This window comes from Erythrolamprus reginae, chromosome 2 (genome assembly GCF_031021105.1).
Source record: "Erythrolamprus reginae isolate rEryReg1 chromosome 2, rEryReg1.hap1, whole genome shotgun sequence".
In the NCBI taxonomy this organism is placed as follows: Eukaryota; Metazoa; Chordata; class Lepidosauria; order Squamata; family Dipsadidae; genus Erythrolamprus; species Erythrolamprus reginae.
In genome coordinates, this window is record NC_091951.1 from 103,553,209 (window position 1) to 103,575,616 (window position 22,408).

General features: G+C 37.0%; 1 protein-coding gene across 1 annotated transcript in view; it reads right to left on the minus strand.

The window, feature by feature from the left end:
• Nucleotides 1–10,072: 10,072 nt before the first annotated feature.
• Nucleotides 10,073–22,408, minus strand: part of CYFIP2 (cytoplasmic FMR1 interacting protein 2) — a 70,293-nt gene continuing 57,957 nt past the window's right edge. The window contains exons 28-30 of the mRNA XM_070739001.1: nucleotides 17,037–17,275; nucleotides 16,651–16,798; nucleotides 10,073–15,463 (exon numbers count right to left, since the gene is read on the minus strand). Coding sequence (XP_070595102.1) covers nucleotides 15,296–15,463; nucleotides 16,651–16,798; nucleotides 17,037–17,275 — 555 coding nt within the window. The 3' untranslated portion in view covers nucleotides 10,073–15,295. The remainder of the gene's footprint in view (nucleotides 15,464–16,650; nucleotides 16,799–17,036; nucleotides 17,276–22,408) is intronic.

The window sequence follows — 22,408 nt, forward strand, 5'->3', positions numbered from 1 at the left end:
TATTTTCAAAGGTGGAAGGGTCATCTGTTTTTCCACTTTGATTTAAATTATTTGTCCTTCTTAAATTTTGTTTATAAACTTTTTTTTTGTTTCGGCAAGGTATGATTTATTGAATGTGAGCATACCCCATACTCATCAGTGATGGTGTTACTTAGCCAGGTAATAAAACATCTGCAAGCCAACAATCAAGTGCAGAGAACACCAAGGACCCCACAATTCAACCCTGAGCTACATTTGGGGCTGGTGCCCTAAGCATGTGCTTAGTCTGCTTAATGGTTAATATACCACTGGTTCCTGGCCAAGGTAATCTATTAATCCAGTCATTGTTGTCAGAATGTCTAAACTTGGACACTCATCTGCTTTGTGTACTGCAGTTGAGCATTCACCAGCAATCTCCCCCAAGAGAGAAGGTTGGAAACTGGCAATAATCGTTTAACACTCCTGGATTCAGGAAATACTTCAAGAAATGGGGCACCACCATCTCCTTCAAGGCCACTGGCAGATTTCCTCATGAACTGAGGTGTAACAATTGTTCACACAACAATAATCTTTTAAGATGGTTTGGGCTGAGAAAGAGAGAGACTCATCCAAAGGCTGGTTCAAAGTCACCCAGACTGTCTTTCATGATTAAAGCACGACTAGAACTCCCACACTCTTGGTTTTCGGCCTGGTGCCTTAACTTAATTTTCATAACCCAGGTACAGGTCCCTGATGAGAAGAAAGTTGTAAATCTAAATGTTTATTGCATGTTAGGCATCATACATCAGGACAGGGAGTTCCAATAAATTACAGTGTTTTCCTAACATTGCTTGTTAGGCCTGGGCAGTGACTGAACTAAGACATTGTGGCAAGGAGCCATAATTTATCATCCTGAAAATGGTTAATGGATTAGTCAAGCTTTATTGCTTCAAGCTACTCTCAGTCATTATTATGGCTTGCGAGCAGACTTAACAACACTCTGGCATGTTTGTTGAATAGTGAGATTTGCTAGCTTTAATCCTCCCTCAGTGTCTACAACAAATATTTTTACAATTCATATTTAAACATTTACATTTCATTGACACAGCCAGAATAGTTTTATTCCAAATATGTACAGGAAAATTATTTGATTACTCCCAAAAGATGTCTTTATCAATGTCTTTACGTAGAGTGTTTACAGTCCAGTGTATGCCTCCTTTCCAGATTTAAGATTATCTAACAGTTTTATCTGCTACTCAGTTTAGGTTAACATATGTTTCTTTAGGCAGGTCTGCCATTAAGGCATCCCCGGGATTTGAAGTCATATTGGGTTCTTCTAGCACAGGGGTGTCGACCTGGATTCTTCAATGGCCATATCGGTATTGTAGTTCTCCTCCACAGGCCGGCCAAGAGGGAGGGAGGACCATAAGGTACCACAGGCCAGTTCTTTGTTATTTCCAGGCTGGCCTTGCGGGCCGGATTTAAGCACCCTGCAGGCCGGATCCATCCTACAGGACTTGAATTTAATACCCCTGTTCTAGCAGAAGAGACTCAAAGTGGAAAGACATGGGAGGCTGTAACAAAAGATAATATCTTTTGAATTCCTCTTATTATTTTATGAGTCAGGCAAGGCAATTGTATGATAAAAGCCTTATGGGAAAGCACAAGATGAATCATATGTAAACTTCAGAGTTAATGGTCGGAAGTTCAACCTGTGTTCTAATTTAGAAATACATTCTCAACAAAATATTGTTTGGGAACATTGTGAGTTCTATCTCGCTAGTGATTTTAAAGACTATTTATTTATTTATTTATTTTATTTATTAGATTTGTATGCCACCCCTTTCCATAGACTCGGGGCGGCTTACAACACAATAAAAACAGTTTATAACAAATCTAATAATTTACAATATAAAATATTAAAAAACCCCATTATTAAACAGACATACACACAAGCATACCATACATAAATTGTATAGGCCCGGGGGAGATATCTCAGTTCCCCCATGCCTGACGACAAAGGTGGGTTTTAAGGAGTTTGCAAAAGGTGAGGAGGGTAGGGGCAGTTCTAATCTCTGGGGGAGCTGGTTCCAGAGAGTCGGGGCCACCACAGAGAAGGTTCTTCCCCTGGGGCCCGCCAACCGACATAGTTTAGTTGACGGGACCCGGAGAAGGCCCACTCTGTGGGACCTAATCGGTCGCTGGGATTATTATGACTGGAGAATTATTAAAAGTAAAGATGTTATTTTAAAAGTGAAGATAGTCTCTACTTTCCACCGCAGGCTTTCTACTTGAAGCCTTGTATCCGATTACCGTGCCTTAGCCTACGGGATTTCTGTGACCAGCCAAGGTTGGCTCGATGCTGCTTCCTGCTGTTGTCGTTTGCTGGAAATAGGTGATAAGAATATAGGGTGACATTTCCGGCCTCAGTTCACTAAAATACTTGTGGAATTAAATAAGTAATTAAAGCAAATCCATACTAAGTAAAAAAAGGTCCTTTCTTTCCTTGAGATGAAGTGTTAAATTGGAAGTACAGCTGTACACCATAAATGTCACTGAGCCCAAAGAAAACAGAGTCTTTAAGAGATGAATCCATGAAAAGGTCCAGCCAAGTCCCCTTGAAATTGGCTTAGTGAAACTTCTGTAAAAAAAAACATTGTTATCTTAACAATGTAGCCATGCTTGAAATACTGGTTTGCAAGCTGGGTGATGTGAATCTGAGGTAACTAAGAATCTGGAGTGTAGGTTAATGGAATGCTTCCCACTAGGTTACTTGACTGTATAAGAAATATCAGGGATATTATCTGATCTAAAAAATTTATTTTAATATTTAAAATAGAGTTTCCCACTTTTATAATATCAGATGTTACTTTGTTATAATAATTTTTATTACAGTTTAAAAATACAAAAATAACAATAACTAATACAAACGAAGGAAAATATAAAAATTTAAAAGGAAAAAGAAATATAAAGAAATGACTCCCCTTGCAACAAGTACAATTTCAGTACCTTCTCTGACATTTCAAAAGATCTGTTCTTCTCATATCTCATTTATAATCTATAAATAATTTATGAAGCCTCACCAGTCAATTCTAATCAGCAAAAGTCTGCTATTAGAAACAAGAACAACACACACAGAAACATAATGAAATAAATTGTTTTCATATTCTTTTCCCATTTTTTTTCTCCCCGTCTCTTATTTCTAAACAAAATTTTGAATTCTTGTCATTTCTAGTAAAGAAAAATGGATTAAGAGCTATCAAAACAACATGTATTGTATTTTTTTGGTTTATAACAGGGGTCCCCAAACCTTTTACACAGGGGGCCAGTTCACTGTCCGTCGGACTGATGGAGGGCCGGACTACCAAAAAAAACTATGAACAAATCCCTATACACATTGCATATACCTTATTTTAAAGTAAAAAACAAAATGGGAACGTACTATTTAGAGGGGGGGGGGAAAGAAGTCTGAAATTCATATATGTTTATGTTTTGTTTTTAATTTTCTTTTGTTAACATCTGATCGGCTATAGAAGGTTTTCTTGGCTTATAGAAAAATGTATGAAGAAAGAAGGAAGCATTTTGGCATAATGGTTAATAAGTTAGAGATGTCCTTTTTGAAGGAACATTAAGGAGGGAATTTAATTAAAAGAAAAGTATGCACCTGGATGACAACATTAGAAAAAAAACCTTTTGCAACTTTTTTGATGATTGATATTAGTTACTAACAAAATACTTTATTTTATTAGATGGTACACTGTATTGTTTGAATGTATGTTGAGAGAAAATTTTAAAAAAATTTACCCCCACAAAAAAGTCCTTCCATCCTTCATCCCTCCATTCATTTCATTCTTCCTTCCTTCCTTGTTCCCTCCATTTCTCCTTCCTTCCTTCCTCCCTCCCTCCCTTCCTTTTCCCTCCATTTTTCCTTCCTTCCTTCCCTCCCTCCTTCCTTCCACTACTTTTCTCTCTCTCTCTTGCTAGCTCTCTCTCTCTCTCTTTCTCTCTCTTGCTTTCTTTCTCTCTCTCTCTCTCTTTCTCACTCTCTCCCTTGCTATCTCTCTTCCTCCCTCTCTCTCTTTCTCTCTCTCTCTCTTTCTTCCCCTTCCTTCCTTCCCTCCCTTCCTCCTTCCTCTCCACTTCTCTTTCCCTCCCTCTTTTTCCCTTTTTTTTCTTTCTCTCCACTTCTCTCTCTCTCTTTTCCCTCTTTCACCATCCCTCTTCTCTCCCCAACAAGCCTCCACCCTCCGACCCCTGACTCCCATTCAATCCCCATTCTGAAAATGGGAGCTGGCAACTCAAAGAGGAGGAGGAGGCAAGTGTGTGCGTGTATGTGTGTGTGTTGTGCCTGGCTCAGCTTTTGGCAGGCCTTCCTTTACCTCGAGTGAGATGAGATCGAGGGGGATGTTCTCATCGCTGTTGCTCTGGCACCATTATTATTATTATTATTATTATTATTATTATTATTATTATTATTTTAAATCTATTGTAATTAAGGTGGCTGGTTCACATGAGCCTAGTAAGGTGTTCCTTTTCAACCAGGTTTTATTTTTCCTAAGGGAACAGGTTCTTAGAATGCTTAGGCTGGCTTTGTTTCTGTCCCTTCCCCCTTCCTTTCATCTGGAATTAAAGGCAATTAAGTGTTTTTTTTTAAAAAAACAACCTTTTAAAAAGAGATATCAGAGCAATACACATATTTTTTTAAAACAAAAAATTCTATTAAACCATGCTGATTGCATCACTTCTTGGAAAACTGGTCCAGCAAGTGTCAAATGCACTTTTGTAATTGCATAGACTAATTATGTGCAATATGCAGTTTATGCCACTTAGTTTAAAGACAATGTAGAGATAGATGCTGGAGCAAAAAGGATATTTCAGTTTTTAGTATGTACATTTAGTATAGCAAATGTGCTGGCTGTACACATATATGCTGAATGTCTGTGTGTATGTATGTGCGTATGAATATATGCATATCCAGTCCTCGACATATGACTGTAATTGAACCCAACATTTCTGTTAAGTGAGACCTTTGTTAAATGAATTTTGCCCCATTTTATGACCTTCTTTTCCAAAGCTGTTAAGTTGTTAAGCTAATAACAGTTCTTATGTGATTTTGGCTTCCTTGTTGACTTTACTTGTCAGATCGCAAAAGGTGATCTACCTGACCCCAAGAAAACTACAACCATTGTCGATATGAGCCAGTTGCCAAGCTTCTGAATTTTGATCACATGATCATGATGGTTATAAGTATGAATGGTCATAAGTGTAAAAAATGCTCATAAGTTTTTCACTAAGTGAACTGCTGTAATTTGAGGACTACCTATATTTGTTTCCGAGGACATTTTACTAGACTGAATTTTTTAAAAAAAATGGCAAAAGGCATGCTAATCCACTTATTGATTCATTGATTGTGTCCATTACACAATGAAGGTTATAGTGGATATACTCGTAGTAAAATACATAATGAAGGCTATAGAGAATATACTCATAGTAAAATATATCTAAGAAAGAATAGAAAAGAAGATATAGGAATAAAAGATATTAATGAAAGAATAGAAGAATAGATAGATAGGTATAGGAGATATAGGAGAGCAATAGGGCAGGGGACGGAAGGCATTCTAGTGCACTTATACACACCCCTTACTGACCTCTTAGGAATCTGGAGAGGTCAACAGTGGATAGTTTAAGGGTAAAGTGTTGGGTGTTTGGGGATGACACTACAGATTCCGTTAATGAGTTCCACGCTTCAACAACTCAGTTACTGAAGTCTTATTTTTTACAGTCAAGTTTGGAGCGGTTAATATTAAGTTTAAATCTGTTGTGTGCTCTTGTGTTGTTGTGGTTGAAGCTGAAGTAGTCGCCGACAAGCAGGACATTGCAGCATATAATCTTGTGGGCAATACTTAGATCACGTTTAAGGTGTCTTAGTTCTAAGCTTTCTAGACCCAGGATTGTAAGTCTAGTCTCGTTGGGTATTCTGTTTCGAGTGGAGGAGTGAAGGGCTCTTCTGGTGAAGTATCTTTGAACATTTTCAAGGGTGTTAATGTCCAAGATGCAATATGGGTTCCAAACAGATGAGCTGTATTCGAGGATGGGTCTGGCGAAAGTTTTGTAAGCTCTGATAAGTAGTGAGAGATTTCCAGAGCAGAAGCTACATAGGATTACATTAACAACTCTTGAAGCCTTCTTGGTGATGTTGTTGCAGTGGGATTTGGCACTTAAGTCTTTTGTTATTAGTATATCGAGGTCTTTAACAGAGTGGGGGTTATCTGTGATAATTTGATTATTAAGTTTGTATTTGGAGTTCAGATTCTTTTTGCCAATGTGTAGTACAGAGCATTTGCTGGTTGGGATTCTATAATTTCAGAGGCAACTCTATGAATGCTGAACCTGAGAGCATTTTTATTTTTTCCTAATGTGTGAATGATCTTGAGACAAGATTCCCCATAACAATTATCTAAAAGAAGTTGTATTGACCTTGCTCATCTTTTGCCTAGCCAAGAAGTCTGTAAGAAAGCATGGAGTACACTCCCATCCCAGTCAAAATATTCACTAAGACTGCATTACTATTACTATTAGTCTTCTCATTGCTCCTATCACCCATCTCCCCCCACTCATGACTGTAACTTGTTGCTTGTATCCTTACAATTTATATTAATACTGTTTCCTGATTGCTTATTTGTACCCTATGACAATCATTAAATGTTGTACCTTGTGATTCTTGACAAATACATCTTTTCTTTTATGTACACTGAGAGCATATGCACCAAAGACAAATTCCTTGTGTGTCCAATCACACTTGGCCAATAAAGAATTCTATTCTATTCTATTCTACTTTACTTTACTCTACTCTACTCCATCCTATTCTATTTTATTCTATTCTTGGCTTTTCCCTCAGAAAGAGTAATTCTTTAAATAGGTATTAATTACTTTTAAATTAACATACTGCCATTTCATTGGAATCATTTGCCCTTGTATAGATTTGCCAAATGCATATATACCTTTCTCAATTAATGTAATCTCACCTCAGCTACTAATTTGTATGCAAATAAACAATAAAGAATAGATGAAAGAAGTAAAGAAGAGTCTACAAGGAGTTGGGTGGCTTATAAATTTAATAAATTAAATTTAATAAATTAAAACAAAATTTGAAAGAAGTTGCACATAGGATAATTTTATGACAATAATTTTATAACAAATAAAACCCACACAACCTCGTGGGGTGGGGTGTGTTATTTGTTCATTTATGTTGCCAGCAGGACCAACATAAAGCATTGATAACATTCAGCAGTAAAGTTATACATTCAGGAACTCCAAAGAGGGAGAGGGAAAATTCTTTTTCACAGAATTGCATATTATAATTTACAGTGTATCGCTTTGCTGTTCTTCCGTGGCTGCTGGGGGGATTTTTGCAATATGATTTGATTTTAGACAGTAGCTTTACACTTTCTTCATCATAAAACAGCAATTTTAGTTTTTGTAAGTACGGTAAAGGGCATTTTGGGTCTTCAAGGTATTCCTGTGCATGTCTGGGTATTTTAAAGAGAAGATACTGTAGGCTGGTGATGGTGAACCTATGGCACAGGTGCCACTGGTGGCACGTGGGGCCATATCTGCTGGCCACCTGATTTTTGGCTTGCACAGAGGCTCTGGGAGGGTGTTTTTTTTGCTTCCAGAGAGCCTCCAGGGGGATGGAGGAGGGCATTTTTACTCTTCCTTGCTTCCAGGGAAGCCTTTGGAGCCTGAGCAGGGCAAAACAGGAGCCTACTGGGCCAAACAGGAGTTGGGAAACAGGCCGTTTCTGATGTCCAGAGGTTCTCCAGGAGGGTGGGGAAAGCTGTTTTTGCCCTCCCCAGACATTTCGGCACCCAAGGAAAAAGGGTTTGCCATCACTGCCATAGACAGATGATGTCATCTCTTCAATTATGCCTGATTCTTGGAAATTCTGTGGACAAGTTCTCATCACATTTTCCAATTTTATGTGACCTCTTTCATTTATTTAACTTGACAAGTTTTGGCTTTTAGGACCTATAATCACTGTGAAGGTTTATTTTATTTTATTTTTAGAGGCCTTATTACTTTTTACTACCTGACCATTCTAAGCATACTCACTTTTCCAGTGAGCTTGATCACATGACTTGGCCTAAATAAGACAGAATTTTGTGATTTTGCCTTCGAGCACTATGTTTGATTTTATATACACCAAAACTTGCTTGCCTGTCACTTTTTGCTAACCAAGGAGTCTAATGAGAAGGGTGGCATAAAAAAAATTGAATGAATGAATGAATAAACGAATGAATGAATAAATGAACAAATAAACAAACAAACAAATAAGGAATGCACAGGAGCCTTTTCTACTAGCACACCTTGAACGAATCTGTTTTCTTCCTGTGTGGTTTCGTCATGGTCCAAATGGACAAATAAAGAATAAATGACATTTTCAGTTTCTTGACCTACCAATTATACACTCACAGAATATATCACACAGCAGAAGAATTTTTTTTCACCATCAGTAGCCCATCATGTGAGCATTAAAGAAAGAAGTTGTATGTTTACTTCACTTACGCTACAAAAGTGTATAATTTGAAGCCTGATGCTGAGCAAGACCACCAAAGGCCTTCAAGACTGACCTTAGAAATTTTCCAATAGTCGTCAGTAAATATATCACACCAATGTATTTATTTATTTATTACTTAGATTTGTATGCCGCCCTCTCCGAAGACTCGGGGCGGCTCACAACACGTGGAACAAATCATGAATAATCTGACAAATTTAAAATATTTAAAGATTTAAAAAAGACCCCATATACTAACAGACATACACACAAGCATACCATATATAAATTAAACATGCCCAGGGGGAGATGTTTCAGTTCCCCCATGCCTGACGGCAAAGGTGGGTTTTAAGGAGTTTACGGAAGGCAGGAAGAGTAGGGGCAGTTCTAATCTCCGGGGGGAGTTGGTTCCAGAGGGCCGGGGCCGCCACAGAGAAGGCTCTTCCCCTGGGGCCCGCCAACCGACATTGTTTAGTTGACGGGACCCAGAGAAGGCCCACTCTGTGGGACCTAATCGGTCGCTGGGATTCGTGCGGCAGGAGGCGGTCTCGGAGATATTCTGGTCCAATGCCATGAAGGGCTTTAAAGGTCATAACCAACACTTTGAATTGTGACCGGAAACTGATCGGCAGCCAATGCAGACTGCGGAGTGATGGTGAAACATGGGCATACCTAGGTAAGCCCATGACTGCTCTCGCAGCTGCATTCTGCACGATCTGAAGTTTCCGAACACTTTTCAAAGGTAGCCCCATGTAGAGAGCATTACAGTAGTCGAACCTCGAGGTGATGAGGGCATGAGTGACTGTGAGTAATGAGTCCCGGTCCAGATAGGGCCGCAACTGGTGCACCAGGCGAACCTGGGCAAACGCCCCCCTCGCCACAGCTGAGAGATGTTTTTCTAATATGAGCTGTGGATCGAGGAGGACGCCCAAGTTGCAAACCCTCTCTGAGGGGGTCAATAATTCCCCCCCCAGGGTGATGGACGGATAGATGGGATTGTCCTTGGGAGGCAAAACCCACAGCCACTCCGTCTTATCCGGGTTGAGCTTGAGTCTGTTGACACCCATCCAGGCCCCAACAGCCTCCAGGCACCGGCACATCACTTCCGCCGCTTCGTTGACTGGGCGTTGAGAGTAATGCTAATAATAATCCAATGTAAATTAAATTCAAAAAATACCATTAAGTTCTGCTACACTGATGATACCCCCCCCCCCCCGTTATTTCCCAAAGAGTAAGCATCCTTCAACAGGGAAACAAATTTACAGGTTTTACTCTTCTATTATGTAATCACCCATGAAAAATAGTTGGATTATTATTTTAAACCTAACTAAGGGGCACAGAGGTGCTTCCTATAAGATAAGGAGGAACTGTTTATGGCCCTTCTCTGTTCTTGTTTGTGTTCCCTTTCTTGCCAATCTATTGACATGTTTATGAGTGGCAACTTAACATTGCAGGTTGAGAACCCAGATCTATTTGTAACACCAGGTGATTCTGAAATGCCCAATTCAAGGAAATTCCTCTTGTATCCTAAATTACAGACAAAATCCAGCACTCGAGTCATTTTCTTCACCCTTGTGTTCACACATTTATTATTTCAAATTTCCCCCGTAGAGACATCCCAAGTTTATTGTACACATTGTTTGAAACTGCAATACAGGTCATCATCATGTCATAGCACGCAAGATATCTTATTATTAGAGAAGCATTGGAACAGCAACAAAACCTCTGTTGACCAATGATGAAAGAACAAAAAATATAAAACAATATGTATACCATTTTCTGCTGCTTAGCAAATATGATTCAAACACCATAGCTGATCACTGCTGTAAATATACTGCACCATAAATAAATGTAAAGTCATTGTACAAAAAAACTTAGACATTTTTCATACAAACAGGATACATTTGGAAGAATTACACAAAGATTTTCCTTATATTTTCCTTTTTTAAAAAAGATTGTGTTTATGTTCTCAAATATCCAAATACAAATGAAATGCAGATTAATGCAGAAAAGCAAGGGAATTACTATGGGCTATGGTATATCTGACAAATGCTGCCGGGGAAAGGAATTCAAGTGTATATTTCATTTCAAATTCCTTGCTTTTCATCTAAAATCATTAAAACCAAAATGAGAGCAATCTAAGAGGGAATCAAAATGTATTGAAGACATCACTGTTTTGTACTTCTCTTAATTTAAAGGACTCATAATGCATTTTTGTAAATTGCTAATTCCCATGGAGAATGATTACCAACCAAACTTTATATCATATGTGGTTGGATATTTTAATGCATCCAAACATTTTTTATTTTTATTGAAAATGAAAGTTGCAAATAACTGGAAAAAGAAGTAGTTATGGTCTCTGAATCCCAATTTTTCTATTATTTGCTTATTGAAAATCATATTTTCCTAAGAACAGGAAATACATGGTTTTGTACTTAGATTAACATAACCCCAATGTCTGATAAATGAAAAACACCACTGGGTATAAAAAGTAGGTGCACATTTAAACTTCACAAACATGCTTTTGAAATGTGTGGAAATAAGCATTATCCGCAACAAAGATTTCAATTTCTCTGCCTTGCATGAATTCTATACATGGGTGGACTTCTAAACACTTCACCAAGGCAATCAATTATGATATATGCCTGTATGGGGCTAGCTTTTGTGGAATTAAAGATAACGTTACATTACCCCAACATTATTATAACTTTTGAAACAGAAATGTCCTCATGAATTTTGGAGTGCTATCTTAGCATATAGTTTGGGATGAGTGATTTACATTTTAAAATTTTGTAATGTATCTGAGAGCAAGGGAAATTAGAATAGCAGTTTGCAAAGTCCAATACAACATGGGAAAATCCATAGAAAAAAATCTCAGCAAAAAAAATCTCTAGCAGGTGGATCAACATTGTACAGTATTATTTAAACAAAAACCTGAGTGAAATATATTTGACTTACTTTGAGATTCTCTCACACTCAGCGATGAGACTGTTTACCTTCAACAAAATCCTGCTTTTCTTTTCATCACCACACACATACAGACAATAATTAAGATTTCTCCACAAGTAGCACTGATTTCTTTTTCTGGGAGTGATTGAGAACTCTCTCATAATAGTAATATAAAACCAGAACCCAACAATGACTGAAAATGCTTATTAGAATTACTGTTCTCTACACACTTTTTCGGAAAACAAGATATAGAATGCTATACCAATACTACAGCAGATGCTTTGGGAGAATATTTATTTTGAAGATTTAGAACTGTGAGGTAGAGTATCCAGCTCTGATGGGTAACCACATTTTATTTACCATATTGAATGACTGCTGGAAGGAGAAGAAGAAAGGAAGTAAAGAACAAGCAGAACACCTACCTATCTCGCCAAGTGAATTCAAAACCAATCACAAGAATATGTTCGTGTTTGGTTTAGTTTTAAAGTTTGCTTTGTTTTTTAAGGTTAAAGTTAATAAAGGCTTACTACGATAGAAACTGTGATGTTATGGAGTTCTGCCAGTATTGTATTTGCTTTCCAGAAAAATAAATCACAAAACATTTGAACTGTTCTGGGAGACCTTTGGGATTGAAAGGACAGGACATTTCCTTCCTCTGAACTCTTCTGCTCACTATTGATGTCTGTGTACGGAGTCTTAATTCTATGAGCCTTTCATATTTCCATCAGTACAAGAGGCCCCATCACAAACCTATTGAATGAATGTTAAGAATGAACCCAGTCCCAGCTATTAAGATATTAAACTAAATCAGACATTTGCTTACACAATGTACTTTTTGTTCTGAAAAAGCTTCGCACTGTACAAATTGTACAAATGTTGACTTCTATTCAGTTTGGAATCTGGTATGGCTAGGTTTGACCTCATGTGAAAAGTAAATAATGTATATGATCAGGTAAATATCTCCTTAGTACAAATAAGAAAACTGTATATTTGAATACCTGCTTTGATGATCTTAGATAGAGGGCTTAGTGGTGCTGATATCATAGTTTTATGTTGTATGGAAAAGGCTGAAATATCTTACCACTTAAATAGCTGCCTCAGTACTTATACATAAGAAACAGATATGATACGTGAAACAATATCCCATCAACTTCTGTATAAAGAGATGTAAACCTTCAGTGGAAAGAAGGCATTTAAAAAAGGCTACACACTTAATAATAATAATAATAATAATAATAATAATAATAATAATAATAATAATGTTATGTTGCTGCTGTTGCTTAGGGCATAATGTTCTTACAAGATTTAAAATAGGGAATATTAAGCTAACTTTTTTTGTACTTGTATAAGTATTAGTAGATTCTGGTTTAATAACACCTGGCACATTGTGAAGAACAGTAATTAAATATTCATTTATGATAAAGAAGAAAAAGCACACATGAACGTTTCTAAGATCTAAACAATGGAAAACAAAATCTTAGATTGCCCCTCTTTGGCGTCTTCCCATCAGAGCTGGGGCCAAAATTCTGGAGGGCAGAAATTTGGCAAAACTGGTCTTGAACAAGACAAGGTCAAAAGCCAAGTGTTATGGAAGAGTCTAGAACTGTTTGGAAACATTCAACATTGGAAGAGCCTGGCATTATTTTTTGCAGGCTAAAGAACAGGAAAAAACCTCTACATCTCCACCCTAAGAATTTCTGAAATCATTACCATAAAGTGTCACCAGTAACAAATTACCAAGATGTTCTAATGATGGAGCCTCCATTGATGAATAGAAGACAATTATTGTCTTGCATGCGATCATTCATTTATGTAAAGGAACTTTTTAATGTACTATAATGTAGTTCTGAACAAACAAGGAAAACTGTCCAAATCTTTAACATTTTGAATTAATTTTGAAACTGTAAGCAACAATAGAGCAACTTATATTTTCTTTATAGGAAATTAATCTGAACTGTTGGAGGACTTCATTCTAAAATTCCTCTTTCTACCCTGGAAAATTACAGGGGAACTTGTGTGATGAACTTTATCAAGTCCCTTACAGCAGGGCTGTCACACTCCCAGTGTTCAGGCCGGATGCATCATGCAATGGCCAATGGTTTAGCGAATGGGGGAAAATTCATGGTAGGTCACATTATGCTGCCGTAAATGATGCAAGTTTGACATCCCTGCCTTAAGAGTATACCAAAAGAATTTAGAAGTGAATTATCCTCTTAAGGTCTTAAAATCTTCCTTTTCCTTTTATCACCTGCTACATGTTTCAGCTTTGGCAATTAAACTAGTCCCGTTTGATTGGATTGGATTGGATTTGTATGCCGCCCCTCTCCGTAGACTCGGGGCAGCTAACAACAGTATTAAACAGCATATGACAATCCAATATTAAAACAGTTAATAAACAGTTTGGGTAATTAGACTTGCTAAACTGGGTAGCTTTTATCCTCAAAATCTTTTTTACTGTTAAATTTGGAATCGTAAAGATTTTCTCACCTGATTAGAGTTGTGACTGACTTAATAGTTCTGTTTCTATTTCATAATTCTTGTCCGATCTTGTTTCTTTAAGGTGTGCCTTCTCTTATATGTATCTGTTATGGAAAGTGTCTGATTTACTTTCTCCTGTGTGTTTACCCTCTCATTCAAATTACATGGATTTATCTCATGGATGAAGAAAGTAATAAATCTATTCTGAAGAAGAGTACATATGTGATCTCATATGATCTTTCTATAAGCTTTTTCATTTTTAAAATCAGCTACGGGAAATCCATATGTCATTGGAACCATACATATTAAAGGAAGACAAGCTGTTGCTTAGAACAAAGATTTTGTTGCATGTATTCCTAAGAGTATTTCTTTCCTATTACTAAGGATCTATAGTTTTTAATTATCATAGATTCCCATTTTCAGGAATACAGAAATGTAACAACCTCATTCTTCTACTAAAAGCATTCCAAAGAGAAAAAGATGCTGAGCTCAAATTATGAATCCTATTTCCAATCAACCCTTCGAAGAAGAACTTCCCTAAGCGCTGAGGCCATTACAATGTGTACCACATATAGACAATGACTGTCTGTAATTCTAACAGTAAGAAACAAATTTTAGCTCAGATGTATTCATGTCAAGAAAGAGATCGAAAAGAAAGCATTACATTGTTTTCTCTTCTCCATAGCATTGTCAGTCAATGTAAAAACAGAAAAATTGTTTGTTAACATTCCACTGTAAACTAATTCCAAATTTGTCTTAGCAAAGTAATCCTAGAAAGCGAGATAACAATTATAGCAAAAACCTGTTCATTTCAAGTAAACAAATTTATGCTATTCTAAAACAATAGGATGCCTTTTCTGTATCAATTACAGGGGGAGAAACTCATTATTTCAAAATGTTTAAGCACTTATATCACAAAACCAAGTGATCAAGGAAAACTATTCTTTCAGTGTGCACCAAATGGACGACTTGCTACGTTTTGAAATGTGGGCGTCTTTAATGGAATCTCAAAGACAATGATCATTTAAAGACTGCAGATTTTTGTGCTTGATCAGATGATTATGGGTTGTCATGAAAATAAAGGAAACCCCGGGAGGGGGGGGGGAACACTTTCTGCTTCTTCTCACCACAGTTTCAACACTATAGGTAAAGCCAGCCAGAAAGATATAGAAGGACATGCATTCAAATGAGTCTTTTAGGAAATGCATCTTTGTGTACTGGATCCATCCATCTCTGCTTTGTTGCGGGACCTGTGTTTTGCAGCTGTTTGGCTTCCAACAGCTGAAGTCCAACCTGTCTCGCCAATATCCAATGGAAAGACACAAATCTTCACACTGTATCTCCAAGGTTGAAGATTTAACATGTTGTGGCCAAGGACTGATGTATGGGGGGCTGGAAGCAGCGCACATGCTCAACTGTTGAACTGTCTGTTTCCACTGATTTCATGTATTTGTTCAGGATGGCAAAAATCTCATTGTTCAGAATTTGGTACTTCCTGATCCTGTCGGCCATTTTCTTAAGTGGCTGGAGATTAAGACAAAAACAGGGAAGAAGGAAACATGAACACCATCTCTACTATTTTTATAGCCAACCTGTGATCAAAATAATCAGCAAGGCTACTGGAAGAGTAAAATAGAATAGTTCTCTCCTCTCCGTAAATGGGGGGGAAATGTTTCAAACTCCCTTATTTCTTAGGCATCATAAATATAATATCTCTTTACATGCTTCCACAAAGGAGCTGGACAACAACTAATTTGCCTTACATTTTCATAAAATTTATGCACGTGGCTCTATATTTGTTAAATTATTAACTTCTTTAAGTCCTTCTTTTCCTCTCTCTCCTTGCCTCACTATCAGAGAGCCAAAAGTACACAACTTTCTGCTAATAAAGGCCAGCAGATCCTACATTTATTATACATAGATACAAAGCACTCACAATAGACATCACCCTGGTCAGTTGGAAAGAGCTATTTAGATTAGATTAGATTAGATTTATTGGATTTATATGCCGCCCCTCTCCGCAAACTCGGGGCGGCTCACAACAAGGTAAAAACAATACATAATAATAAATCCAATACCCACCAATCCAATTACAATGTTAAGCTAAAAAATTCATAAAAAACAACCCCAGAACATTAAAAAAAACAACAAGCACACAATCAATCTAACAGCAGAACAACATGGGCAAGGGGGAGATGTTTCAGTTCCCCCATGCCTGATGGCAGAGGTGGGTTTTAAGGAGTTTGCGAAAGGCAAGGAGCGTGGGGGCAATCCTAATTTCAGGGGGGAGCTGGTTCCAGAGGGTCGGAGCCGCCACAGAGAAGGCTCTTCCCCTGGGTCCCGCCAGACGACATTGTTTAGTCGACGGGACTAAACTTACTGTTCCTTTATATAATTCTCCCACATAAAAATGCAAAATCCCTGAAATAATATGCTAATATGATAGGTAATTGTCTGGCTTTGTAGTAAAGCACATGTTTGCTCCAAGAAAGTAAAAGGTTCAGAAATTTGAATCTTCATGGCCAGAAGGTCATCTCATTGAAACAGATTCAGTGCAGTACAAAAGTTCTGAAGTTTGGCGTAAAAACGTTTTCAGGTTTCCACCTGGGAATCTGTTTAAACTCTGGGGAACTACCAATGTTCAATGTTTAGACTGTACAGTTAGCTGCAAACCCTATATATGGCATACAAGTGTTTCCCCTTAGACTTACCACATTCTTTATGATTTCATCCTTCCCATCCTGTCTTTGCACTTTTAACAGGTGATAGCAGAAATCAAAAAGGTCAAAACGACGCTGTTGTCCCAGAAGAACTATGACTGAGCAACCAGCCCAGTTTAAGCCATCTCCAAAGCATTGTCTAGAATAAAAAAGGAATAGGGAAGACATTATTTGGAAATGACAGAAAGTTTTGGATATGTTCTCACTGAATTCTTTGAAGAAATAATATTTTCTGAAAAGTTCATGCAACAAAAAGACAGCCATGTGGCCTTTATTCGAGACTAGCCTCAAAGACATGGAATTCAGTCACTAGCTATGTTTCCAAAAATCTCAGCTCTTTGCAGAATTTATATAGCCTTTAATGCAGGCCTACTTACTCAGCAGTAAATTCATTTGTTCCAACTGGAATGCAGTACACAAACTGCATAGCGCTCCAGAGCCGGTGAAATTCAACACATTCATCAACATGCATGACGCCGTTTGTTGGTGGAGGCCCACGCCAGATGGGATCTTGGAGGTAGCTACGAATGCGGGTCAGGATAACTTCAAACATGGACAGTCCACAGCACAATCTTTCCTTGGTCAGCAAGTCACCTTCACGGGCTATGGCTATTTGCTGATGAGGAAGAAAAGCTCTATTATGAGATACCAATTTCTCCCAGAATTTCCAGATTGATCTCCCCACCAGCCCTCCAATAATGTTAAAATGTTTAAGAAAGGGCTTAGCTTGCTTAGGTTTAATTAAAATCTAATAAAGTTTTTCCAGAGAACTCTGAGCTGCTTTGTTGTTTAGTTTAAGGAAGTTGCTTTCTAATACAGTGGTACCTCAAGATACGAGTTTAATTCGTTCCGGACCTGGGCTCTTAAGTCGAGCAGCTCTTATCTCGAACGACTTTTCCCCATAGGAATTAATGTAAATAATTTTAATTGGTTCCAGCCCTCAAAAAACTCACAAAGTTAGTCTAAATTATGCAGAAAGACATGTTTTTAATGAAGAAATGTACATGTACATATAAATGAATAATGAAGTTTCTTTCACTTAACTTGTAAACTTTCTTAAACTTTTAAATTTACATATGTTCAACTTCTCTGCCACCCAATCCTGTAGGACAGAGGTCCCCAACCCTTTTTGCACCAGGGACCGGCTTTAAGCGATCAAGAGAGGAATGGGTGAATGAATGGATGGAGGGTGGGAAGGAAGGAAGGAAAGAGGGAAGGGACAGGAACAGAGGAAGGAAGCAAGGAAACTTATGAAAGGGGAGAGTAAGAGAGGAATGAGTGAAGGGAGGGAGGGAGGGAAGAAGGTGGGAAGGAGAAAGAAAAGAAGAAATAGAGGAAGGGAAGGTAAAAGAGAGAAAGAAAAAGAGCAAGAAAGAAAGAAAGAAAGAAAGAAAGAAAGAAAGGGGGAAGGGACAGGAACAGAGGAAGGAAGCAAGGAAACTTATGAAAGGGGAGAGTAAGAGAGGAATGAGTGAAGGGAGGGAGGGAGGGAAGAAGGTGGGAAGGAGAAAGAAAAGAAGAAATAGAGGAAGGGAAGGTAAAAGAGAGAAAGAAAAAGAGCAAGAAAGAAAGCTGCAAGCCCCCCCCCCCCGAGCCCCCCAGGCCGGCTGCAACCTTTTAAAACACGTGCGCCGCTTCGCAGCTGTCTCCTGAAGCCGAACGCGGAAGTTAGCGTTTGGCTTCAGGAGACAGCTCCTTGGCGCTTGTATCTCGAATTTGGGCTTGTAAGTAGAACAAAAATATCTCTCCCCTCCCAGCTCTTATCTCGAGTTGCTCTTAAGTAGAGCAGCTCTTATGTCGGGGTTCCACTGTACATCTTTGTACATTTTATCCAAATATTTATTACTTTACTGATATTCTTTGAATGAAATGACATTTTGGAAAAAGCTAAAATTTGTTTCATTAGGATTTTTAAAGAAAATTAATTTTCTGCAGAATGTATTTTTCCTGCAAACTGCACTCCTGATGGTGAAATATATGTTTGCAATAATGTTTTCTTGCTGTAGTGAACATTTAACTTCTATGAAGTGTAATCTGCATAAGATCATGTATTTTATATATGCTTTTATTATGTTAACAGTTCTGCTTTTGATACATTATTAATCCAGATCCGCATGCCTTTGTGAATTTGCATTTCCTGTTTAAGATGATCTTACATATCCGATTACATGCTTACGTTTAATATTGATAATCTGCAATGGAAAATTCATGAGAAACGTAAAATGTGACAGATAATAAAGAGAGCCTAGGAAAAAATATGTCACTATTCTGGTAATTTTCCATTGTGCATTTTAATTAGATTGTAAGAAAATAAGCATTTTTGAAGTAACAAAAACACTTATTTTTCTCTGCTTTGAAAATTGAAAAGTCAATTTTATAGAAAAATATTTCTTCTTCCACTAACTTTGTAGAACTCAGAAGTGGTAGTAAAATATAGTCAAATACATTTTTTTTACAATATCAATAATTAAATATTTTTGGATCTCTAAAAATCAGTCCTAATATATGATCATTTGCATGCGTAAATGAATGTGGGCTACATAAATATATACTATTGCCTGGAAAGCTGCTTTTGTTAATTTTCTACACTTTTATTTGAAAGAGAGCAACAGAATGAAAATACAGATATGTAGCATAGAAATGGGTGGCAGGAGGGCAAAATGAAATGGGTTGGCACAGTGAACAATTAAAGGTATTTCAGCCATCACACAGCTATGCCATTTCAATCCTTTGATAATGCAGTAGTAACCACAAGAGAGTAAAGCTGGATGGACTTTATCTATTTGCTTCACTAAAATGCTAAGGCACCTTCATTAGTAGATGTTAAATTACTTCATTACTGTTTGTCTTTTAGGTTCAAAGAACTGCTATTAAGGTAGGAATTGAAAACTAGTTGAAATCTAAAGTGGAACATCTAACATGCATATTGATAATAATGAACCAATCCATTTTTAAACCATTAGGCATTGAAAACTTAAAGATTGCATAGAAAACTATGACTACAGATACACTTTACCAAGGAGTAAATATTTGCAAATCAAAAAAAAAAAAAAAAAAGGAAAAGGAAAAGAATTATTACTATTACTATTACTATTATTGTTGTTATTATTATTATTATCATTATTATTATTATTATTATTATTATTATTATTATTATTTTCTTGGAGATGCCTTGGGATTCCTGTATATTTGTCATTCAGTGGGGGAAGTCTAAGGGGGAGAAAAAGGTGGTTTAAGAATTTAAAATTAAAGAAGAAATTAAAGAAGGAATTATTTAAAGGAGAAAGGAGGGGGGGGAGAAATTTTCTCTTTTATAAAATTAAAAAGGGTTGAAAGAGGAGCTAGTTTGAGTGGGAACGCAATCCAGAAAATGTGCCTCAGGTATGGGCAAGGTTTTTTCTTGTCTTCTCCCCTCTCAGTGGGGGGAGCACAGGGGGAGACACGTTGGGGGGGGTTATAGGGGTAAAGAAAAGGGAAAAATATAAACCAAGGACAAAACAAGAGGGGAAAAGGGTGTTTTTGGTATATTATGACGGAGTGTAAGATAATGGTTTTAAATGTGAATGGTTTGGGATCGGATTTGAAACGTTTTAGGATATTAAGGATGGCTAAGCAATATAAGGTGGATATTATGATTTTGACAGAAACACATAAAAGAAGGGGAGGAAGGGATAACTTGATTAATGATAGAAATTGGAAATGGGTGTTTGAGTCAAGAGGAACACAAAATAGTCGAGGCACAGCGATTCTGATTCATCAGAGGGTTAATTTTGAAGAGGTCGGAATTCAGAAAGACAGAGAAGGAAGGTGGATATTTGTTAAAGGGAAAATAAATCAAAAGAAGTTGACATTAGCAGCAATTTATGCCCCGAATGGGAAAACAAAACAATTTATAATAAATACTAAGAAGAAGTTAGACAATTTTAAGGAGGGCTCAACTTTTTTGGCAGGAGATTTTAATATGCAATTAACAAATGGGAATGCAAATAGCAGGATGTTACATTTAAATAGACTTAATATGGTGGATCTACATGCAGATATTTTAAACAGAGCTACATATTATTCAGCAAGATATCACACATTTAGCTGCATAGACTACATATTAATGAATAGGGGAGGTAATATACAAGTTAAAAAAGTAGACATTAAAAGTATATGGATATCAGATCATGCCCCACTATTGGCAGAATTGGAAATAGGTCAGGAACGAAATCAAAAAATTTGGAGATATAATGCAGTTGTAACTGCTAGGGAACAAGATAAAGAGAAATTGCAAACAGAGTTATCAGAATATTTTAGAATTAATGATGTGGGTGGTATTAAACAATCAATTGTATGGGATGCATGTAAGGCCTTCATGAGGGGACAATGTATATGTATGGAAGCAGATATTAGGAAGAGGTGGGGTAGAGAGAGGGAAAGGAAGATAAGGGAAATAGATTTGATACAAGAGCAGTTAAGAATAACAAAAAGTAGAGATTGGAATAGTTTATTGAAATTGAAAAAGAAACAGTTGATGGTGTATGATGAGATTAAATGGAATAAGATGAGAATGGCGATGCGACAAAAAATACAGAGTTGGGGGACAAGATCAATGCAGCAAATGGCGAGATATCTGAAGAAGAGGAAAGAAAAATCATGTATTTTAGCATTGAGGGACACCAGTGGAGTGGTTAGATATGGTAATGACCAGTTAGAGGAGATAATGAGGAAATATTATGAAGATTTGTATAAAGAGGAGCAAGTGAAGATAGAAGTCCTCAAGGTTGGGAAAATAGTAAGTGAAGAAGACAAATAAATTTTGAATGCAGAAATTACACAAGATGAAATTGCTAGAGTAATTAAAGGGTTAAAACAAGCCAAAGCACCGGGACCAGATGGGTTTACAGGGGAATTCTATAAAACTTATGTGAATGTTTTGCTGCCGCATTTGGGGAAATTGTTTAATAATATATTGTCAAATCGTGATATCCCGCAGACATGGAAGCTTTCAGAAATTGTTACCATTCCGAAGATGGGTCGAGATTTAAGAGAGCCTGGGTCTTACCGTCCGATCAGTTTGGCAAATCAGGATTATAAAATATTTATGAAAATACTGGCAAATAGATTAGAAAATATTTTACCAAAAATAATTGAAGAGGATCAATATGGATTCGTGAAGGGAAGGAAAATAAGTGAACCAATTAGAAATGTAATGAATGTGATGCACCATGCTACCGCTACTAAAAGGAAATTGGGAATTTTGAAATTAGATGTTTATAAAGCGTTCGATAAAGTTAACCATAGTTACTTATATAAATTATGTAACAAATTAAATATGGGGGGAAAATTTTGTGAAACTATAAAAGAGATTTATAAAGGAAATGAAGCATATATAAGAGTGAATGGACAAAGAACGCAGAGTATTAAAATATTAAACGGCACCAAGCAGGGATGCCCTCTGTCTCCAAAATTATTCGTAATAGCAATAGAGATCTTAGCTAATAAGATAAGACAAGATAACACTTGGGCAGGATATAGAATAGGGGAATTAGAAATGAAAATAAATTTATTTGCAGATGATGCAATTATATTGACCCAGACCCCGATGGAGATGATTAAAGGTATAATAAATATTTTACAAGAGTTTAAGCAGGAATCGGGACTGTCGGTTAATATGGAAAAATCAGAGATTATGTGTTTAAATATAGATCCGAGAGAACAGATAGAAATTAGGAAAGAATCAGGGTTGAAATTAGGACTTAAAAAA